The sequence below is a fragment of the Cygnus atratus genome, chromosome 18 (assembly GCF_013377495.2).
Source record: "Cygnus atratus isolate AKBS03 ecotype Queensland, Australia chromosome 18, CAtr_DNAZoo_HiC_assembly, whole genome shotgun sequence".
Lineage (NCBI taxonomy): Eukaryota > Metazoa > Chordata > Aves > Anseriformes > Anatidae > Cygnus > Cygnus atratus.
The window spans coordinates 1956407-1980624 of record NC_066379.1 but is presented as its reverse complement, the minus strand read 5'-3'; the positions used below and the strand labels follow the sequence as shown (position 1 = coordinate 1980624).

Genomic DNA, 24218 nt, shown 5'->3' with positions numbered 1-24218 from the left:
GAATGGACAGAGGCTCCGTGGCACCACCAAGCACTCCCACCCACCGGCAGGGGCTCTCCTCCTCTTAGCTGAACTCCTCTAGCAGGCTCTGTGTCAACGTGCTTCTGAGAGTACAAAACTTTTTAATGCTAAATAACCTACTAAATAAATGGCAAGGATCAATGGAAGTGACAAAATACTTCTGGTTAATGTGTGATTTTGCCTGAATGTTTTTGTAGCTGCTTGGGTAACCAGAGAAAGACTTGATTCTCAAGCGCGTAAGGCTCACCTGAAATCGGGCATCTCCCCTGACCTACTGAGGTGATGCTCATTCACTGTTGCTGCCTGAGTTAGCGTTTCCTTGTTGGAGCTTTAGCTGCCCTTAGCTCCAGCCAGCCCACGAGCGAGCAGCTAACGCTGCCTGCTCCCCAGTGCCTACCCCGCAGGCAGCAGGAATCGCAGCGCTGCCGGCGTGTAAAGGGGCACAAAGAGGAGGGCTGGGTGGAAGCTGAGGGTAAGACTGTGGAAAGAGATAAGCGATTTGTTCCCACGTGTTATGCAAGGTACACGCTCCAGTCTCTAACCTGAGGTGGTAAGTGATGCCTTTTTGTCACGGGCACAAGCCTTTAAATAAAGAGAGAGCTTTGCAAGAGCTCCGTGTGGTGTGACCAAGGCCTGGTAACTCAAGAAGCTGCCACGAGTCAGTTCAGCTGATTGTATTCCCCCCCCTGCATTTTCTGAAAGCTGGCTGTGGTGCAACTTGGAGGGGGGAGGAAAGAAACTGTGGTTTATTGGAGACTCAAGTCCCATGGACAGCTGTGATGCCTTTGCTAGTGTGTGGTAACTTGCTAAGCCTCTGTAACCCAATCATGTGTCTGAGCCCCCATGGTCTCATTTTCAGAAGTTACAGACATTCTTAGTATTTAACCTAATCCTTCCTCCATCCAAACCTCAGACAGTTCTAAGTTTTTCTGTTGTTTTTTTTGCTAAAGAATTTCTCTGTTCCAAAAATAAATGGAAGAGTTGAGTTTAACCCTCCTTTTGCTTAGAATTAGCCTGCCAGGGTTGAGATACGCTGCTTGTTGCCAAACACTTGAAATGTGTCAGTGGAAACATGCTAATCCAGAAGTGTTGATATTGCATAAACCATAATCATTAACATTTCTGTTTCAATGTCATTTTGAACTACAGAGTGGATCCCTGTTGTATGTGAGTAGCATGTAGTTTCCCTGCCTCACCCAGGCTTCACAACGAACCGAGTCACTGGGATGCTGGTTTTTCTGAAACTGAGACAATAAGCCCTCCTTATCTTGACGCTGCCCTGCATGAAATGTTGCATGACTTCACTTTTTCCACAATATTGCGATACTGCTTTTTCCAAGTTCTGGTTAGATGCCTATGCTGGAGGTATGCCTACAGGCCAAACTTAAACTCTTTCCAAAGCACTAAATGCTTCTAAAAAGATTTTTGAGTGTAAAGCAATCTATCTAGAGATGAAAACTAGGAAATCCATTTTAAAATTTCCACCGCTATTCTTCTCTGAAGCTGTTCTGCACTGCGTGAGAGGTTTGCTCTTAGATGGCCACGAGAAGTCTGCTTGTGAACGACAACTGCAGCGGCTCGCTAGGCTGTGATCGCTGTTTGTCCTCGCTGTTTTCACCCACGTCTGAAGACACAACTGAATGTTTTCTTCAGATCCCATGGGATGCACATAGATGTGCTCTTAAGGACTCCGCATTCAGTTGCAGAACTTGAGTACAATTATTTTATGACTTGCTGCAGAAGTTCCCATGCATGAAGCTGCATTACTGTTGCAGTGCACAGAGGCACTTCAGAGCACGGACGTTGCGTGCCTGGACCGCGCTGCTTGCGTGCAGCACCGTGACGCTCTTCAGTGGAGCTGGATTTTGAAGTCAGTGTGCTTTCTTTTCCAGAATAGCTAGAATTTGAAATGTAAGCTGGGACATGCTTGCTGCGTTTAATATACGTAATGTGGTTTATTTCAAGCTGTGTACAGCATGGTAAGCAAGCTTCCCACTTCTGGTTTGGTGTCTGAACAGGAGCTGGTCGTGTGGCTGGGAGAGGGGACAGGCGGAGTGGTGTCAGCGAATGCTTTTCCACTACCTGCTGCCTTTATGCAGCAGCCAGTTAGGCTATGAATTGCAGATGTCCACGTAGCAGCGATAAGTGATCTAGTGTTCTTCCAGTTGTGATTTATTTTTTACAGTCCTTAGGAGCTCTTTTAAATAGATAATGGTGGTAGACCTAACCTGCGGTGTGTAGGCATGCCTGCAGTATGTGGCCTGACTAGCGGAGTGTTCAGGGCTGAGATGAACACAGCCATTTCTTCTTTAGTTACTGCAGAGTTCAGAGAATTTGTAGTCCCAAAGGGAATATGTTTGGATGTAGACAAGCTTTGGGCAGATAGCCTGAGGTCCCATTAGAGAATGAGCAGCCATTTGTTTGCAGAAGGACTTGAAATATATTTGAATATAAAAATAAAAGCCTCTTTCAGGTGTTAACTAGTGACTTTTTAAAATTCCTATGTAAGAATTGACCTCGTGGAAGTCTCAAGAGACTTACTTCCATTCTTAATTGCTCAGTGTGCGGTCTTCATCCATGCTATAAATAATTGGAAAAAGCAGGTTTAAGAACACAAACTTCAGTTTTTAAAACTACATTCCAGAGACATACAGCTTCATTTTTTTCTTAAACCATCCTTCACAGCAGGAAAGCAATATCATATTTTCCTATGTGCATACATGCCTCTTGGGCTCATGGAAGCAGCACAGACGGTTTTTGTTACCAGACCTCTTCATGGATAGCAATTGTAGAAGCTGTTGTGCAATTTCCTTAAGATAAGTACTTTGATTTCCACATCCATTGGCTTGAACTTAAGGAAGCATTAAAAAAAAATGCGTTAAAGCTGCTGAGCAATTTTGGTTGAATTGGGCAATTTGAAACTGATCTTTGTGTTCGGCGTTGCTCGGTTCCCATTATGCCATTGTGGCTTACTTTTCAGGTGCATTCACTTTAGGTCAGATGTTGCAATGATATCAATGTAAAGCTGATGGAAAATGAGCACTTTGCTGATTTAAAAGTCGATATGAGAAATACGAGTACGTTGTCAAATCACTAACGAGATGGTATATGAGTCACCTTGCACTAAAATCTTAAAAATTAAATTTAATTTTATTTCTCTCGAGCATTTGAAGTCTGTGCCTACTTTCATTAGCCCTAAATGTGAATTTTGTTTTCCACATTCAATGATTTATGACATCCATTGACTCCTGTTCGGTCACCTCTGTGTGTGTACGTGTGTGTGTGCGCGCTCTTAAATGACAACACAAAACACATTCTTCACTGGTTGGAAGAGACTATTGGCAGATCTAGCAGTGAGGGGGAAGGATGGTAACCTCCTTCTGAAGACGGTGTGACTGCCACAACCTGGGTAAAATGACTGTCAGGAAGAAGCAGATTATAGGAAGCCTTCATCACCCGAGCACTGTGTTTATGTCCATTTGCTTTTTCTGTTTGTATGGTTTTTAGGGGGAGCTGGAGCGTCAGCTTCTTCAGGCAAATCCCATTCTGGAATCCTTCGGGAATGCAAAGACGGTGAAAAACGACAACTCCTCCCGCTTTGTGAGTTACTCCTTTTCTATTTACAGTCTGTAAATCTTGATTACTGTTCATGGAGAAACTCCTTTTTAGGAGTTTAAGTAGTATCAGAAGTTTTCTTTGCTCTTTCCTCAGTGACTTCAGGTTCTGTTATAAGGCTTTCTACGTTGTGTTGCAGTCACTGAAGATGCATCCTCGTTGGCTTTTGGCAAAACTTGCTTTAATTTTATCTAGTTTCCAACCTCCACTATCCTTGAAATGATAATAGCATTAGTAACATAATGAATGCAGCTATGCTGTCAATATAAACTATGGTTTGCATACACAGATTACTGCTTTATATCTATAAAGGATGAAGGAATACAGCATCTCTAGGACTTGGCTACATATGTAGCCTTCCTGTCAATAGCTGTGACTGTATTGATTGGTTTAGAGAGATCATCCTCAATTAAAATAAAGCACCAGACTTGCATATAAAAACACTTCTAAATCTCGGTGTGCTTCTGACCCCTTTGCTGAAGAGAAGCCAGAAAGTGTGACTTATCTTCAAGGTGTAGGGCATTCTCACGCAGCAGGTTGAGTTTTGTTGGGTCAGTGCCTCGTTTTATTGGTAGGTAACTCTTTGTGTGTTCCATTGTTCTGAAACCAGCAGTGGAATTTGGGGTGAATAGCTATTTACCACTTTTTTTAAAATTTCCCTTAAGAAAAAAAGCAGTCTCCTGTTTTCAGGGGAAAAAGGTTTTTAGTACTGCTTTATAACTGTGTGGGAGGCATTAAGTCTTTTTTTTTTTTTTTTTTTGCAAGAACTGAACTAAAATTTACAGAACAAATGAAAGATTTCTTGGCTGCCTTGACGTTTCAACGGTTGCTTGGATTTATTTGTATGAACTCAGCTCAAGCGATAAGGACTCTGGAAAGTTGCATGATTAAATCCTTCAGATTTATCAGTCAAGGAGGGAGAGCAGAGTACTGTAGAAATTCAACTTCAGTAACTTTTTATAGCCAGATTACTTAAACTACTGGCTGATGCTCGTATAAGTTGCATTAGGATTCATAATATCAACAGGTTTCACTGTGCAATAATTCTTTGTTCCACTTCTCAAATCCATCAAAGCTTGTACTAATTTAATGAAGATACTTTTTTCCTGCAAGATGTTAGCATCTGCTCTGTGTTATGTTGAAGCCTGCATTGCCATCATGAACATAATCACTCAGATGGCTCCAGCTCTATTTTTATAAAGGAGCAAGTATAATGCATTCCAGATGGTGTCATCTTTATGCAAACAAAAAAAAAGATCTGACTTAAAAAATGTCTTCCCACAAAGTGAGAACTGCTGTTGTTCAGCACACACAGGCTTAACAGTCTTTACTGTGCAGCATGAAGAGGCCAGGCTGTCCCCTATTTGGTGATAATGCCAGGTAATACTGAAATAAGGCTAGTGTTCAGTCACTTTTTTCCCCTCACCTCTACAAAATGCATGTATTTCCTGTGTTTCAGGAAATAAAGCCCGGAGTTTGCAGAGGATAGGAAAGTTAGTTCTGGAATATGGACCTAACGAGACAAATGCTGCTTCCCTTCCTACGTGGTTTTAAAAAAGCTGTGTACTTCAGCGCTGTAATGGTAGCATAAACAGGATCCTGTTGGAGACTAATGGTGGTCGTCTAGCTGAGAGATTAAAGACTTCAGAGCAAGGTTTGCCTGTGCTCGTTGAAAGGGCATATTCATACTTCACTCTCAGGAAGATAAACTAGATCAGTGACCTCTCTAGTATTGGCTTCAGTGGTGACTGAGCTTGGAGGCTGAGAAGGTCCCCGTCCCCTGGTGGGCATCTACGTCAACTGGCTGTGTTGCCTCTGTTTGTTTCATTCCTGGGGCTGGGGGCTTGGCAACAGAAATGTAATAACTTTGAAGTGTGAAATAGAGTAGAGCGCTTCTGAATTATACCAGGCTAGACCTTATGTAGTGCTTCATGCTTGCTCTCACACAAAACATGACTAACCCAAGCCACGTCATTCGAAGAAGCATCTCTGTGACCCGTTGTGTGAAAAGCTGTCAGCTGCCTCGCTGGACATGTGGGCACTGACACGTGTGGTATATCTAGTTTATTGGCTGAATTTCAGCAAAACAACGGTTTTATCTGTGTAACAGTTCCAAATACAGCTTTCTGGATGGTTACTGAACGAAAAATACGGTGTTTTAGTTCAAATTTGAGCTTAGAGCATTCTGTTTCTTCATATCCAGAAATCTGTGTTCAAGTGCCTGGTCTCTTACGGGGGGTGTTTGAAAACAAGCCCTGATCTTTCCAGCAGTCATTTTAGCGCCACTGACTTTCCAACCAAACTGCACATTAAGCAGTACGGTTGTAAGCATTGAAGCCAATTTGAAGTATTCCAACAGTTCTCCTAAAACTTGGAGAAATCCCTGAGCTGAGGGTGTGCAACTGAGTCAGAGCAGTCGCTTTGCTCTGAGGCTGAGTCGAGGCAAGGCTGGCTTGGGGGTTCCTTTCTCTGGGTGCCCTGGCCTGGCTGGGGAGAGAAGCACGGTCAGGCTTGTACACACAAACCTTTTTGGCATGAATGGGCTTTGTCAGGGAACCAAGAGGTCAAGGGTGTTCTGGTAAGTGATGGTTTGAATGATTGCGGTAACTTGTTCAGGTGTTGTAATTCTGCAGTGTGGCAGTGTACTGCAGAAACACTTAGTGCGTCAGGCCATTGCTGGAATACATCTATTCTCCACACTAGTAGAGCAGAATATTTAATATGGAAATCAGTAGTACATTCCCTGAGCGAAAGGGATCTGCCAAACAGGAATTCTCTTTTAACATACTAATAGCAATAATCTGTCAGACTTGAGATATGGGAGGACCTGGATAATGATTTCAAGAAAGCTTTCAAAAGGGCTCCACGGAAGATATTAGTAGGTGACTTTGTGCAGATATCATCAAAAGAAGCATTCAGCTGGCTGTTAGCAAATTGCTGTGATACTCCCTGAGCTCCAAAACCTGTTTCTATGTAGATAAGACTATAGAAATGGAATGTGATGAAAACAGAGATCCTGGTGTGGTTGCAGAGTATTCCCACTGGTTTCTTCAGACACTTGCATCCAGGGAAATGCTTACTAGTTTCATGAGCACAGACACTAGAAGTGGTCCAAATCCAAGCCAGAACCAGTGGGGACCGTTTGTGGCCAGCAACAAACCAGGCTGGGGAACTGAAGTGGCTTGAAACTGATTTGTTTGAACTCTGAGACCCAGTACGATGTGTTCACTTGCAACCAGTTTCTTCCCAAAAGCCAGCGTGTGGGGGAAGTATGCTCTGTATTTTCTCCTTTGTGGGGAAAAGGAGATGTGTGTGGAAGAAAGGGGTGTATTGTCTCTCTAGGTCCCTTCTTTACAACCACTAGACAAGAGACCGTGGAGGTAGCAGACAGCCTGGTCCTGGGACAGGGAGTAGGATTGTGATGGCTGGGGTAGGCAGCATATGGAGATATGGGATTGTTGCAGGTAGAGCAAATGTGGGTATGCCTGAGGACGTTGGTGTTCTATAGAAATGTGCACACTGAAAATCTCAGCGTTGCTCTACTCTCACTTAACGTGTTCTGTCAATGTGAGCGTCCTGGTGCATCAGTCTTCAGAAAGTGTTTGAATGCAGAGTAACGTGTTCCACTGACGGGACGAGTACGCTGAATGGAGAAGTTTTCATTTGAACTTGTGTGAAATGCTTATTACCCAATGTGCAGGTTGCATTGTTTTCATACAGACAGCTGAGTTGTCGTAATGAAAAAATAAGTACTTACAGAAATCTTTTTTCTTTGCAGGGCAAGTTCATTAGGATTAACTTTGATGTTACTGGTTATATTGTCGGGGCCAACATTGAGACATGTATCCTCCTTCATGCTATGTCAGTGTGAAATGCAAGTTTCAAAAGTTTTTTTTTTTAACTCTTGAATTTGTTGGAATGTAGTGAAAGGTTACCATATTTCTGGATTCCTTTGACAATGTCTCTCCTCCTTTGTTTCAAAACAAGTGCTCGAATGTCATGAAGCCAGCATGCTTCCTCAGGCTTAGAAATTGGATATACCAACGCTTAGCACTCTGAAGTCTGCTGGAATTTTAGGCTAGACTTAAAAACAGGGTTTGTCAAAGGAATTATTTCAAGCGTGCTTGTTCTATGTATGTTATCTTTTTGAGGGGACACCAGAAAAACCCTGCTTTCCTACCTGGAACCACTGTACTGTACCAAAGGTTGCCCCTCAGTGCTGCAAGAGCAGCTCTCTGCCGGGACGGAGATGGTGCTCAGCAATGAGCTTCCATCATTGAGCACCTCAGGCGCTGTCACTCATTACAGAATCAGGATTCTGTGATTCTGTAATGAGTGACAGCGCTGGAGGTGCTGTCCTGCCAGTCACCTTCTGGTTTCGCAGGGCTTCTGGATACCAGGAAGGTTCGGCAACACAAGGCCTACTACCAATTAATGCTGAAGCCTAATTCAGTTGTAGTTTTAAGGTCCATTTTTATGTGTGATTGCATAAGAACAAGTGAAAACACTTATCCTGAAAGCCTTCTCTAAAGTTGTTTTCTAAGGATGTGTAAACTTTTCTAGTCTGTTCAGCTGCTTCTCTGTGGGGAATAGAAACAGGGTGGCCATAAAGTTATGAAATGAAGAGCCGTGGTAAACAATATCTTGTGAGTATTAATCATAAACATTGATGCAACTAAGCTTTCATTCTGTGCCTGTGAGTTACACTGCTTCATTTTAAGGATAGTGTGTGTGTTTGGTACTGTCATAAAATATAATTTCCCAATAAGGCTGGGAAAAACCTGCAGTTATTCAAAATATGCTTTAATGCTGAACAACTTTTTTCAATTTGGTGCTTAGTACAGGAACGAGGTCAGTTCTTGCTTTTATGAAAGTTTTGAATAGTTTTGCCCAGAAGTTTATGAAAACAGGAAGACTTACCTTTTAGGGAATTCTTTCTTCATCGCAGGAACTTGCCCTTGTGTCACTTCAAATAGTGGTCCCACATTTGTTTTACAATATGGAATATCAAGACATGAAAATTTAAGTAACACAGCAGCTTGTTGCAGCTTACTAGACACTATCAGCTGCACAAAATCGAGTTTGGAAACTTCTTAAAGGCAATGAAGAATAGTCTGTTTAAAAAAAAACATACTTGAAAGAAATGCTGAATGTACTAGAAAGAGTACTTTAGTGTTCAGCAGCTGCTGGGTTTTTGGTACTTCAGGTAGGACTCAAGTCCTAATAGAAGAATGATTGAAAAAGAACGAGACCAGCTCCCCCTCCCACTTAGGTCTCAGTGATCCCTTACAGACATCAGCTGCGTGTGGCGGGGAAATGTAGACAGCATCCAAGAAATGAGTTTGCTGGAATTAAATGTGGGCTTCTATCTGTCTGAATTTGAAACCCCTCATTTCAAGTTACTGAAAGTTTGTATTGGATGTAGTCCCGTCATTAGTGTTAAAGTTCCTTTTGGTCCTTACGTAATTATATAGCCTGCTTTGAGTTCTGTGTGCACTGGATGGCTTTTTTTACCGAAAATTCTAGAGCATCCTTGACTAGCAGTAATCAGACTTGTTGGAGAAGTCTCGCGCTGTTCGTCAGGCTAAAGATGAGCGGACATTTCATATCTTCTATCAATTGCTAGCTGGAGCAGGAGAGCACCTCAAGTGTAAGTTAAGAATCTCACTGTTTAAATCTGTTGCATTTGTGTGCTGAGTTTGTTATTCTAGTGTTAACACAGTTGAGTTTGAACTGTTGTTTGGTCTTGAAACAACGAGTTTTAAAAGAAGAAAGAAATGAAAAGCCAGGTGGCTTGATTTTGAAGTAACTTCTGTGTTTTGTCAAGTATGCTGTCAAACAACTGTTGCATTTCAAGCAAACGGCTGCTACATGACAAAGTCCTGTTTGGGCAGCCTGGTGTCTTCGGTCTCTGGCCAGGAATCGCTGGATTGAAACGGCAGTGTACTCCCAGCTGATTAATAACAAATCTGGTTGGCAGTGACAGCCGTACCCACACCGGGCAGTGCCTTCAAACTAGGGAGAAGAGCAGCCATTTTGTCAATATATAATGAAACCATGAGGCTTTCTTCACCCTTTGCAGTACTGTGCTGGTTATCTTCTACCCTTTTCTCCTGGTAACTGGGGATTCCTGCTAGGCTGTGATAAGTGAAACTATTTGAAGTTACAGACTTCAGAGAGTTGACCCACTTTTTGTCCTGTGTTAAATAAACTTGGCGTTTAGCATCCTTGATCTGTTTATCATCAATACCCAGCTCCACTTCTGCTTGTGTCTGTTACCTTCCAATAGAGATGCTTGTTTTAGGGTGCTTTAAACAGGGATTTATGATTATGCTAGACCTGAGTCAGGTAATGTTCTTTTTACAGGCATAATGCGTTAAAGAGCTAATGTAGGATGCTTCAGATGTGTTCTGGGAATCTGGCTCAGTGTTCAGTGTTCTGGGAATCTGGCTTCAGCTTTTAGGGTATACTCATGTTTTTAGTTTTAAAAGAATGAATTACTAAGCTGGTGTAATGGCTTGTAGCCATAGCTGAGGAACTGATTTTGTAAAGCATAGGCTGTTTATTTAGTGAAAACAATGTACAGGTGGGTGACAACAGCAGTTCCTTAGCTTGTTGTTCTTTCTCTTCTCCTTTCCCCCCAATACAGCTGACCTGCTGCTTGAAGGATTTAACAACTACAGATTTTTATCTAATGGCTACATCCCCATTCCTGGGCAACAAGACAAGGATAACTTTCAGGAGACTATGGAAGCAATGCATATCATGGGATTTTCACATGACGAGATCTTGTGTAAGTTAAGCCTCTTGGATTGTTAAAGTGTACTTTTTGTCCTGTGCACATGTGTGTAAACACTTGCTAATTTAATGTCACCAAATTTAACATTGTTTTGGTGTCTTGACAGCCTGCAACAAGTGTTTGCTTAACGTAAGCTTAGAGTTGAGTTAAAGCCATTTGCCTAAAATGTGTGGTACAAACTTTAATTCCTTTCTGAACCTGTGCTTCAAGTTTGAAAGGAAAATGATGTAAGTAACAGAAGAAAAAATTGCTAAGTTGAACTCTCTTCAATTAAACTGGTGCATGTCTTTTGTTAACACAGCAATGCTGAAAGTGGTGTCTTCAGTGCTACAGTTTGGGAATATTTCCTTTAAGAAGGAGAGAAATACCGATCAAGCCTCTATGCCAGAGAATACTGGTAAGTTGGTCATGTTTGTATGGCTTCCTTTAACTTGAGCTGCAGTTTTCTTCCTATCATTTGTTTAGTGCATATCTTTGGGTGTAGAGCAGCCTTCTGAGCTTCCTTGTTAAAGTTTCTTGGCAAAAAGGCACCGTGATTGCGATGGTAGTAGCCAACAGGCAGTTATTAAAACTCTCATCTTCCATTCTCATAATGCAGACAAATTCAGGTATCCATCAACAGAATTTATGCTGTTTGCATTGCTTCTAAACTTTAAGTATTTCAGTTGTAGTCTTGTTTATTGCTATCTACAAAGACTTAAGCACTAGGAAAAAGTGCATGTTTAAATCCGTTTTTCTTTGGTTCCTGACAGCAGTTTTCTTGCCAATGATAAGAACCCTGGAGCCAAGCACAACTTCCATAGTGAAATGGCTGAACATAAGAATGCTATATTTCAGAAAATCTGATTTCTGAAGTGGTATGGTAGCGTGACTAAAATTTATCAGTACCCTAAATGCAATGCAATCAGCGTTTTGAGGAGTTCGTTCTTCACTAAAATAGCTGATGAAGCGGTTCTCAGATTTTGAATTTAGTACTTCAGTTGTGGCCTTTTAAAGGCTGTCATGGAAAGTCAGCTTTGAGAACTGACCTCAGTGCACGGAGCAGTAAGAATCATTCATGAGACCTGCTGCACACGCACGAATCAAATTCTTGTCTGTCTTGTTTCATAATTGCCCTAAATTGCTGTGTGCGCGTACTGCTTGCAGTGTCCAAAACTTTTGTGATTTCCCAGGGCAGTGGCCTGCTGCCCAAAGTGCTCCAGCAAGCAGGTATGGATTAAAGCTTGACAATCACTGGCTGGACATTTGGCTGGCAGTTGGCATTTGGGGTTTTGCAGGGAGGAAGACAGGTTGGGTGGGTGGTTGGGTTTTGGGGCTTTTAGTGTCAGCTGAGACAGCTCAAAGGAGTATGTTTCCATTTAAAAGGTGGAATGTACGAAAGATATAAATGCTTCTTACTTTCTGACTATCTTCACTTTTGTTTTATTACTGTTGGTTTTGGACATAGAATTCTAAAGCATATCTATATCCAATAGTGTGCTATTGAATAATTTTAATACCGAATATAGAATTTTGAATAGAGAAGTGAAGATGCTGAAAAGATGCAATTGCAGTTAAAGCATGTTGCTGTTCTTCTGCGTTTTAAAACTATTTTACTAGGTTATCTGGTGATATTTTTTACCGTATCGTTTTGAAGACACGGAATGAAGCTGATCTTCATCTGCTTGTCATCTGTATTGTCACATCTCACTGATGGGTTTCCCTAGTATACTACAGAGAAATAAGTGTCATGACAGTGACAAGTTTAGAGGTGTGTCTGAAATAGGGCAGATTTGTCTCCCCGTAGACAGGAAAGAATTTGTGTGGGTAGTAAAGGTGTGAACCTAAACAACGTGGATTAAAAAAAAAGAAATAGTTAAAGAACCATTTCAAGTATAAATATAAGAGATAGCAAACAGTTCATATAGCAGTCCTGGAGGAAGGGGGGAGAGAAGCTGTTTTTACAGAACCAATTCATACTTGCTAGGTTTAGAAGCCTTTCTTCCAAAAGGTTCATAAGCAATTTCATCAGGTTTGTACTTCAACTGTAATAGAAGCTTTTCCAGCATCTTTGCCTTATCCAGAAATTAAAACTGAAGTCGGATAGCCAGGGCTTGCTACAATCAATGGACAATTAAGTGGACATTCCTCAGCTGTAAGTGAACAAGATGAGTTGTATGTTGCTTCTGGTGCAACATTGATCAAGATAAAAAAAAAAAAAAAAAGAAACAATCCTACATGTCAGCGATAGAAATTGCACAGAGCTTTTAAATGATTTGACTGAAGGAGGGAAACCAAGTGAGTGAAGTAGCATGACCTGGTGTTGTCTCTGCTGTTGGTGCAGCCTGGGATATGGCTGCTGTTCTGGGCTGCAATTACACACGCTGCCGGCTCATGTGGAGCTTCTCATCCACCAACACTCCCAAGTCCTTCTCCTCAGGGTTGCTCTCAATCCATTCCCTACCCAGCCTGTGTTTGTGCTTGGGATTGCCCTGACCCAGATCCAGGGCCTTGCCCTTGGCCTTGCTGAACCTCACGAGGGCCGCACAGGCCCACCTCTCAGCCTGCCCAGGCCCCTCAGGACAGCAGCCCTTCCCTCCAGCGCATCGACCACACCACACAGCTCAGTGGCATCGGCAGACTTCCTGAGGGTGCGCTCAGTTCCCCTGTCCACATCCCTGACAAAGATATTAAACAGTGCCGGTCCCAGTGCTGACCCCTGAGGAACACCGCTTGTCACTGATCTCCACCTGCACACTGAGCCACTGACCGCAACTCTGAGTGCAGCCATCCGGCTAATTGCTTACCCACCGAGTGCTCCATCCGTCACATCCATGCGGCTCCAATTTAGAGACAAGGATGTCATGGGGGACAGTGTCAAATGCCTTTCACAAGTCCAGGAAGGTGATGTCAGTTGCTTTTCCCTTATCCACCAATGCTGTAACCCTGTTGTAGCAAGCCACCAAATTTGTCAGGCATGATCTGCCCTTAGTGAAGTCAGACACAGACACAGATTTCTAGGTTGGAAGAGACCTCAAGATCATCGAGTCCAACCTCTGACCTAACACTAAATACTCCACTAAACCACATCGCTAAGCTCTACATCTAAACGTCTTTTAAAGACCTCCAGGGATGGTGACTCCACCACCTCCCTGGGCAGCCCGTTCCAATGCTTAATAACCCTTTCGGTAAAGAAGTACTTCCTAACATCCAACCTAAAACTCCCCTGTCGCAACTTTCGCCCATTCCCCCTCGTCCTGTCACCAGGCACGTGGGAGAACAGACCAACCCCCACCTCACTACAGCTTCCTTTAAGGTAACTGTAGAGAGCGATAAGGTCGCCCCTGAGCCTCCTCTTCTCCAGGCTGAACAAGCCCAGCTCCCTCAGCCGCTCCTCGTAAGACTTGTTCTCCAGACCCCTCACCAGCTTGGTTGCCCTTCTCTGGACTCGCTCGAGCACGTCCATGTCCTTCCTGTAGCGAGGGGCCCAAAACTGAACACAGTACTCGAGGTGCGGCCTCACCAGAGCCGAGTACAGGGGGACAATCACTTCCCTAGACCTGCTGGCCATACTGCTTCTTATACAGGCCAGGATGCTGTTGGCCTTCTTGGCCACCTGAGCACACTGCTGGCTCATATTCAGCCGACTATCAACCAATACTCCCAGGTCCTTCTTGGCCAGGCAGCTTTCCAGCCACTCATCTCCCAGCCTGTATCTCTGCTTGGGGTTGTTGTGCCCCAGGTGCAGGACCCGGCACTTGGCCTTGTTGAACTTCATACAGTTGACCTCAGCCCATCAGTCCAGCCTATCTAGATCCTCCTGCAGAGCCTTCCTGCCCTCGAGCAGATCGACACGCACTTAGCTTGGTGTCATCTGCAAACTTACTGAGGGTGCACTGGACGCCCTCATCCAGATCATCGATAAAGATATTAAAGAGGACCAGCCCCAGTACCGAGCCCTGGGGGACACCACTTGTGACCAGCCTCCAACCAGATTTGACTCCATTCACCACAACTCTCTGGGCCCGGCTATCCAGCCAGTTTCTGACCCAGCGAAGCGTACGCCAGTCCAAGCCCCGAGCAGCCAGTTTCTTGAGGAGAATGTTGTGGGGAACGGTGTCAAAAGCCTTACTGAGGTCAAGGTAAACCACATCCACAGCCCTTCCCTCATCCACTAAGTGTGTCACTTTGTCATAGAAGGAGATCAGGTTCGTCAAGCAGGACCTGCCTTTCATAAACCCATGCTGACTGGGCCTGATCGCCTGCTTGCCCTGCAAGTCAAGTTGGCTGTCACCAGTGTGGCTTCACTAAGGGCAGATTGTGCCTGACAAGTGCTCATGTATGTAGCTAAAGTGAAAGGAATACTAAGTTTGTGATGCCATGTTAACTTCACTGATGCAGCTATGTTTTGATGTATGAACCATTCTAATGAACGTATAGCAGACAACTGCAGACTTTAAAATCAAGTAGTAGCATTTTGAATACTGTACAAAAACATCCTCTGCTTTTATGTTGGTATTATCCTTTTTTAATGTAGGTTTATAAAAAAATATTTTTATTTCAACAGTAAAACAATGAGCTGCCAAATTAGAAAGCTACGAGGTTGAAATACTTACTGAGTAGAGTGTGGAGAGCTTCCTGCTAAAGGGCAACGCTTACCCAGACCTAAAAATATCTTTAGCGTCACTTTCATTTTTAGAAATTTGGAATCATAAGCACCTAGCCGATTGGAAAGGTTATTTGAAAAAAGGGGTTGATGCAGCGAGAATATCTGATGAGGGTGTGGGTAATGCATAATTTCAAACAATGAACCAGGACACCAGGAGAGTTCAAGCTGTCTAAAAGTGAGCTGCTGTATGCATTATTCTAAGCAATTTAAAACATGGATTTATAATATTTTGTATAAACAATGTATTTTGCTGTAGTCTATAATACAAGCATTCATAGCATTATGCTGCCATACCTGCCTAAACTGAAGCACAGGTTTTTAAGCAACCTTTAATGTGATGGAGTTGATGTGTGACACCATGCTGTGCTTTTTTTTGGAGGTGAGAAAATGTTCCCATTAAAGTAATGAAATGAAGGCCTGTGTGTGGGTAATAGACTGCTGCATGACCTCCTTGTAACTTTGTGAAATGTAGCATTTTCCGCATTCCCTTAAGGAAGTTCAGTGGGTACTTCTGTAGACACTTGCATCAGCTTTTGGGATGAAGTCCCACAGACACGGGCTTTCCAGTAGGGTAGGTCTGTCCACAAGAGAAGCGCATCTTCCTGACAGCTATTTTGAATAGCTGTTAAATTTTTCAGTTGGTGCATGAATGCCTTTGTCAGTAGCCTGTTTCACCCATGTTGCTAGCTGCTGTGGAGGATTTAAGCACTTATATTTATTACTTCAATCTCCAGTTGCACAGAAACTCTGCCATCTACTGGGAATGAACGTGATGGAGTTCACCCGGGCCATACTGACACCACGCATCAAAGTTGGCAGAGATTACGTTCAGAAAGCCCAGACCAAAGAACAAGTAAGTTGTGGTGATATGAAGATGAAACTGTACCTCATCCTGATTCCTTCTTAATAAGGAAAGGTGGCATTAAATGTGTACTGGCACCAACTTTGTTTGCTGTCCTCATTAAACATCCTTTAAGTGGTAAGAGTCAGTGGTAGAGTAGAAGAAACTTCCTTTTCCTTGGCCTTCTGTTGGTTTTATCCTTTCATGTAGTTATACATACCAAATGCATAGAGCTTTTGATTTTATGATACTGTTTAGAAACGCATCAACATAACATCAAACTGCCTACTATTTCAGCTGCTTGTTTTCTTTCCCCAGTGGTATTAACACCATTGAACTTCTGTTGTTGCTCAGTTATTTTTGATAACATCCATGTCCGTGTTCTTTTGATGACTTCTCCAGAGTAAATAAACTTTCCTGTTTGGATTTTCAGGCAGACTTTGCAGTGGAAGCTTTGGCAAAGGCCACCTATGAACGCCTCTTCCGCTGGCTTGTTCACCGCATTAACAAAGCTTTGGACAGGACCAAACGACAGGGAGCGTCTTTTATTGGAATTCTGGATATTGCTGGGTTTGAGATCTTTGAGGTACTTTAAAACACTGATCAGATTTTTCTTTTCCTCTCCATGTTGTTGTGCGTTCAGGATTAACTGTAGAGCTACTAAACGCATGCATATTCCAAGGCTGCAGAAGGGTTTTGGGGTTTGTAGCACATGAATGCTTTGACAACCCTGAATTATAGTGCCAAAAAATCAAACAGTAAACCATTCTCTGATATGTGATGCTTCTACAACAATTAGGTTTCCCTATTACGTGCTAGTTCAGTATAGGTACCAGGGAACATAAGAGACTTTGAATAATCCGTTTTCCAATTTTCTTTACAATGTACTTGAATGTTGCAGGGCTTTCAGGGGATTTCCTTACAAGGTCAAATTTTTGACTTCCAAACATGTGATAAATCCTGTCACTGAATTATTCTTGCTTACTAATGTTATTTTTGTAGTTGAACTCCTTTGAGCAACTCTGCATTAACTACACCAATGAGAAGCTTCAGCAGTTATTCAACCACACGATGTTTATCCTGGAGCAAGAGGAGTACCAACGAGAGGGTATAGAGTGGAATTTCATTGACTTTGGACTGGATCTGCAGCCTTGCATTGACTTGATTGAAAGACCTGTGAGTTTGTGCATTAATAATACTCTAAGGAGAAGAGGTTCATCTCAAGGGTTTGTCTTGCAAATTGTAGGACTGTACAGAGATTTCTTGCAAAGCTGTTGTGGAAACAGTTAACTTGAATGCTGAATTCCAAGGCCTAAAATGCCATGTATTAATAAAAAGTATTTATCCTTAAGGGGTTTTGACCCGATGTTAGGGTGAAACACTCTGCTAAAGATATTAAGCAACTATTTTTATACCTTTTCCCTTGTACTAACGAAGTCTTTAGTCCTTTCACTTTCATATTAAACCATGGCAGTGTGTTAAAGGAGCTTTACTGTGGTGACTTAGTAAGAAAGCTTTTCAAGACTTAAGGTAAAACTTTTAATTTGAAATCATTGGAAAAAATTCCGAAACTCCATTTAGGATAAACTTTCTTGCAAATCTGCCTTTTGAATAGGGCAGTAATATTTTAAAGGTGATGTTATCACTGCACTTCGATATTCTGGCTGCTCAATATACAGAAGCTGAAGAAGACTTCAAAGCAGTAGGAACAGCTGGTTTCAGGAAGGGACTTGGAGGACTGAGGATCATAGTTCCTGCAAGGTTCTCTTTGCATGTCAGAAGTATGCTGTCAAAGTTATTTTGTGACTCTGTTTAATTAAAACTAGAGCATTGCAGTTACTGCTCTTTACATTCGTCTGTGTGTACTCTAGAGTACCCAGAGTTGGCAGTGCTAATGATGCTGTGCATCCTGAAGAGCAGAACGGACGCACTCTGGCATTGGTGGTTTTTTGTTTGGTTGTTTTCTTGTGTTGCAGTAACAAAAGGGAAATCTTATTTCAGTTATCAAAATGTTGCATTTTGAGAGTGGAGCTTAAAATTCTGTCTCCTTGGAAGGTAAAATCTCTGCCAAAAAGACTGGAGGCTTCAGAATGGGGGTGTTCTCAATATGCAGATGTTTTAAGTGAATATTCTAAAATACATTGAAGTACTTTTTTTAAAGGAAATGTCAGTATGGTCTTAATTGTTCAGCAAATGAAGTATGTGATGCTATGTAGTAGGCAAAATATAAACATCTTCAAATGTTTAATTTCTGAGTTCATTAGGAACTTATGAAATACAAATCTTTATGAACTATTTTTCCATTCTGTTCCTGTGTATATCAGTCTGTCTTCCCTGAGGAAAATGATTGTCAAACAATTCTACAGCTGTACAATGCAAGTGTTGCTTGTTCCCTACTTCATTCTAAGAATAAACAAACCCTCTAATGGAGTAGTGTATAAAACTGCTGGCTGCTGAAGTTAAGCCTGCTGAATCCCTCTGGATGCTGCTACTGCATATCAACACAAGGCTTGGCAAGGGAAGGCTTGGTGGCTGCCACAGTAGTATCAAGTGGCTGGGGGGGATAATTGTCTTCAGTTTTGCCAACATTAAAGCATGACAGTAACTACTGTGGAAATCTGGGTGAGCTGCTGCATAGGTATGTGCTGTAGAAATGTTTGGAAGGGAACTCTGGAGGTCATCTATTCCAGTCTTGTCTGAAAGCAAGGCTTCAGGCAGTACTAGGTCAGCTCTATCAGAGTCCATATACATTGGAATGAATTTGTTTGAACCAGTCATAATGCCTTCATGGAACTGAATTCCCCCACAGTTTGCTTTAATTTATATCAAACTAGGATCAACTTTTTATTGTGGCATTCAATTACGTGTTTTGAATACAAAATATTATGAAACATATGCATGTTAAATAGTAACACAAATAAAATCCATCTGAATTTCAGGCAAATCCTCCTGGTGTGTTAGCATTACTGGATGAAGAATGCTGGTTCCCTAAAGCTACTGACAAAACATTTGTGGAAAAATTGGTCCAAGAGCAAGGAACCCACTCCAAATTCCAAAAGCCAAGACAGCTCAAGGACAAAGCAGACTTCTGCATTATTCATTATGCAGGGAAGGTAAGAGTTAAATATTAGATACTTGGTTAGAAACATTGGTTTAAGGAAAGTATTATGAGATACATAGCTACCAAATTTAGAAGTACTTGTGCAAGAAGGTGGTCTGGTTTTATATTCTTGGACATATGGGAGTGCTCTAATGGAACTCTTGTTACCAAATAGCAGACAGAAATGAAAAAATATTAATATTAAAATAAATAAATATTTCAATTCACTGAAATTTTGTTGTCAGGTCTCAGAGGTGAGTTTTTTCAGGGCTTCCTAGAGTAGTCTGTTCTGAGTATCTGTTCCCAAGTTGATAATGCATAAGTAGGGCTATGTCAGTACCATCGTGTTCAACTTTATTCCCTCAGTTCAACACAAGACTGTTCCCTTCTATAGCTAAGCTGATATCTTTTCACCTTTACTGTTAATTCAACCTTTATTTTTCTGCTGAGGGACAGAGCTTGGATGCAAGGTAAAGTGGTCCATGAAGCAGCCATGTAATCCTTGTCAGCATTTTGTAGACATTTCATGATCACCAAGTCTATTCTGTAGGGTCACACTATGTAACCAGTTTCATAAGTAGCCAAACTTAATCCTAGTACCATTTCTTGCCCTGATTTAGAAGAAACTGACTGAATTGTAGTATCTTTTAATTTCAAATAATAATGATGTTATCTATTCATTAATGTTTGGTGGTGCCAACTAGATAATTGTAGCAAAAAGTAAAATAAATGTGTTGCATTAATATTTAAAATAATAACTTAGAAATAGTCAATCGCTGTTGCTACAGTTAATAGTAAATTGGCTGTGAAACAAAAGATTACCTTTAGATAATCAAAATGAAGTAAAGTATCTTGGTACCCGAGTACAAAGAAGTAATTGTTTGGCAGCAGCCAGCCGTTCTTCAGAACATTGTAGGCACTTCTGTGATACTGGCCCTGCATTGTGTTACCTTCTTTTGACAGAAGGTGCTTTTCAGTTACCAATCTGAGTGTGTATTTCCTTCAAAAGTGAAATCCTTGTAAAATATCTTTCTGCAAGAAAGACTAAGATGCTCTCATCTGGTTTTAGATGGTGGGAGTATTTGTATTTGGCTTGCCTTCCAAAGTCCTTATTTAGAAGTAGCTACCTTTTGGTCTGGTTGAAGCAAAACGATGCTACCCAGAGGTTCTGTTAGATTTTTATATTTTAGGGCTCTCTTTTGCATTGTGATGAAGTCCATGTTGGTAGCATGGAGTTTGCAACTGCTGAGCTATAGTTTCATGGCAAAACCACAGAACTGGTTCTTTCAAAGATAAGATCTTTCCTTGTTTTGTGTATAGAACAAAATGTTTAGGTAGATCTGCTATAGTGAAACTAAAAATTTATTTTTTCAGCACGTTCTTAGTTTAACCTAGGCATTTATGTACAGTAATTAAGGTCTGTGTCGGAGTTCTTTCTACATCTTCACAGCAAACAGCAAAGCCTTATTTTGTTAATACTGCTAAGTTGAGAAATGTATGCTAGCTACTAGTAAGCAAAAAGTCAGATTAAGTTTAAATTGAATTCATTATTATTTACTCTTTCAAGAGAACAATACATTTTAGTGGTACTTTGAAGTGCTCTGAGGAGAGACAACTAACTTCTGGCAAGCGAATATTAAAAAGAATGGGAGAAAAGTTCAGTATACTGTTTTGAAAGCTTATTTTTAAAGCTAGAAAATCTAAAGTTAAGTCTGGTAGTATATTGTGACCGTTTGCAATTTGTCTGCTCTACAGGTAGACTACAAGGCAGATGAGTGGTTGATGAAGAACATGGACCCCCTGAATGACAACGTGGCTACACTCTTGCACCAGTCTTCTGACAAATTTGTTGCAGAACTTTGGAAAGATGGTAAGAGGTCATGCTCTGAGTACAGAAGTTGTTAGAGGTTTCTCCTTGCTGGATTAGTTCTCTTTTTTGTGCCTGTTCTGTCCTCACTTCCACCTCTTCATTGTAAATATCTACAGTGTTTTCTCTATGGTTTAGTACCAAAAGTACAAGAGGGAAGCTGCGTTGCTCTTATGGTCCTTTGCACATATGCCATTTCTGAGTAGCTGCTTCTCATATTCATTATTTGAACTGATAACTCACCTACTACTTGTTAACCTGTGTCAAATATTATCTGTAGAATTATGTCTAAAACTCCTGACTTGCTGCATTGAAGTCCTGAATATAAACAGCTGCATCTTACATGAGCAGCACAGTGCAGGGGTGGGTGATACCCTGGAAAACTTATTTCCTGAAATAAAACTCATTAACAGCCAAACCAGTGCTTAGATATTCCATATTAAAATCAAATGCAATATTTTTCCTACTGAACTGCACGTTGCTGTTTAACTAGTTTAACCTGTACGTCAACTTAAAGTATTTCTCGCCATTTTTTCCCAAAATGCTCCAAGAAGCAGAAGAAGCCAAATAACTACTAAGCAGGGACTCTTATAGTTTTTAACATCACAGTATATTAATAACAGTATATTTACATGTCATAGTGCATAAAGTCTGTACTTTCTTACTCCAGGAAAAATTCCAGCTTGTGATATAGGTGTTCCTGTAGGTTAATTCAGAGTTTCCATCTTCTCAGGAGTACTTACTTGGCTCAGCTGCGGAGAGGTGTTATAATGAATATATTACCAACTTTTTGGTTGGGGATCTGCTCCTTCCCTTTTGAGTACATGTGTAGAAATGAAAGTGGTTTGGTCCAAACATTCAAAACCTGCTTCCACAGATAATTGAAATGTGCATGGAATATGTTATGGCCTAATAGCCTTTGTAGCACAGTTAAGTCTGCTTGCAATTGATAAACCTGTTCTGTATACTAACTGAAGTGTCTTGTGTGTCTGCTCTTCTGTCTTTCTGTTTTTGCTGTTTCTCTGCCTTAGAGATTCAGAATATTCAGAGAGCCTGTTTCTATGACAATATTACTGGTCTTCATGATCCACCAGGTGAATGGATATAAAAACCATAGGCCTACTAAAGGCAGGGCTGTTGTATCTACAGGAAAACCATTTTTGCTCGTAGGCTTGCATGAACTTTTTCATTTCATGCTAAATTTAGGTATACCTCCACAAGGCAAATGTTCTGAGTGCATACCTATTCAGTTGCTGCTGCATACATATGGCATCTATATTATGCATTGCATTTAAGCATTGCAGATGAAAAGGTTTGTTGCTTCCTAGTTCCAGAATTGCTTCTTAAATGATAATTCTGGTAGCTCCAAGTATTTGAGACAATGCATAAGCTTTATAACACTATCAAGCTTCTTTCTGCAGTCCAACATTGACAAAACTCTGGATGTTTTAGAATGTAGGTATGGCTTTTGAGAAGGGGAGGTGAAGAATCTATGAAAACTATCAGAAATGCTGCAGTTTTATTAGTGGAGTAAATAAAATAAATTTCTCCTTGACTTACTGGAGTTTTTCTATTTTAAAAACATGTCTAATATTTCCCCTTGTAGAAATTGCATGCTTTTTTTAAAGTATTAAAATTAAACCACTTACTTAGATATTTTGAAGAAGCTTTAGATATTTTTATCCAACCTCTTCATCCTTCCCTTCTTCCTCTCCAAGTTTTGAAATGTGTGTGAAGCTTGTGCCTTCAAACTTTGCAATTTTTACTTGAAACGTGCTATTCTCGATATACTACATACTTTAGGCTACAAGTGGTGTTTACTTAAAAAATAAAAAAATAAAAAAAATTACCAGAGTGTGAGTTGAGAAGTTTTAGCCAATAGGTAATTTCATTCATGCTGTTCAATGACTGCTCTTAACCTACAGGGAAGACATATTAACTTTAATATTGATTATTTCAATATAAATGACCTTAATATAGTTGGAGGACAGAGGGGAGCAAAAGAAAAGACACACAAATTAATTTTGATTTATTCACAACATTTTAAAACTGTACATGGTCGTAGAGATGCCAGATAAAACTGAATGGTGTCCAGTTGTTAGTGGTGTCTGTTGGGTGCATGTTAAGTTGTTACATTCATCTTCTGTAAGATTGATTCCCAGTAATTTCTATCCCCCTTCTTCTGTAGAACTCAATTCTGCTTCAAAATAAATATTTGGGATATGCTCTTATGAACAACTTGCTACCAACTTATTCTTCTAACTCTAATAAGCCACATAGATTCTTGCATTTAAAACTATGTGTGAAGGATCTGGACTCTGCTCTGTGCTACACGAGACTTGAAAGTGGTTATTCAAACTTGTTGTCCTGTATTTTTCTGCTTTTAATCTTCCTGTTTTGTATAGACTTTTGAAAGCCATATGCGTACAAGTATGAAACAAAATACTGACACTTTCTGATTCTTTATATACAAAACTAATTCTGGTAGTGTTTCCCTTTGCTTTGGTGTAACTGAATTTGAAGATAACATTACAAAAACTTAAATTACATAATAATAATAATTAAATTACATAATCTCTTGATTTCATGGAGAACCAATGCATGTTGTATATTTATTCAGTACTAAGAAGTACCAGCTATTATTAAGATGTAAGCCACCTTTTTCCATGTTTAAGCAAGCTGTTCAAATAACTGTTGACATGCACGTGGAATCACAGTCTTGTTCATGTTTTTGGCCTACGGGTCTTAATGATGACAGTCAGATTTGTAATGTCAGCTGCTAAAGAAGAAGCCAGGGAGATCCTTACCCAAAATGTTTCAAAATCGAAAAAAACTTTTCTCTATTCTGATGCTTTATGGCAGCTTTGAAGCGCATGGGTGTGCAGTTTTCCTGTTTTGAAACCCTTCTTTTGGTGAGGGAGGTCTCCGCAGTTGTATATAAAACTTGAAAGAATTATGCAAAATCTCTGACTAGCAAAAGTCTGGCAAATACTTTTTCCCCTCTTGTCACTGAAATAATACTATTTCCAACTCTTCTGTAAATCATTGCCTTCAAACAAATTTGAGCATTCAGTAAAACTCATACTTAACCTATATGATTGTCATAAGTGACTCTTCATTTTAAACAAATATGAACAGATAACTAATTCCAAATGTTCAACTCAGAAATATTTTGTATTGTAAGAATTCGAAGAATTGCCAGTTTCTAGGCAACTGTCTTTCTTAAAAGTTCACTTAAAGAAAATGGCTTTACTGGTCATGTGGAACTGCAAGTAAAGAGCTGGATATTTTAGTAGGTTCCTACTAAAGCTACACTATGCTGTATAA

The 24218-nt window shown here is 40.8% G+C and overlaps 1 protein-coding gene across 4 annotated transcripts in view; it reads left to right on the top strand.

Annotated features, from left to right (window-relative positions):
* The window catches only part of MYH10 (myosin heavy chain 10), a 104486-nt gene that overhangs the window by 54625 nt on the left and 25643 nt on the right, over positions 1-24218 (top strand). For all 4 annotated transcript variants that reach the window (XM_035561810.1, XM_035561808.2, XM_035561811.1 and 1 more), the window contains 10 exons: positions 3529-3621; positions 7415-7478; positions 9188-9286; positions 10286-10429; positions 10737-10832; positions 15818-15936; positions 16358-16510; positions 16927-17100; positions 18864-19037; positions 20780-20894. In XM_035561810.1, the coding sequence (XP_035417703.1) occupies positions 3529-3621; positions 7415-7478; positions 9188-9286; positions 10286-10429; positions 10737-10832; positions 15818-15936; positions 16358-16510; positions 16927-17100; positions 18864-19037; positions 20780-20894 (1231 nt within the window). The remainder of the gene's footprint in view (positions 1-3528; positions 3622-7414; positions 7479-9187; positions 9287-10285; positions 10430-10736; positions 10833-15817; positions 15937-16357; positions 16511-16926; positions 17101-18863; positions 19038-20779; positions 20895-24218) is intronic.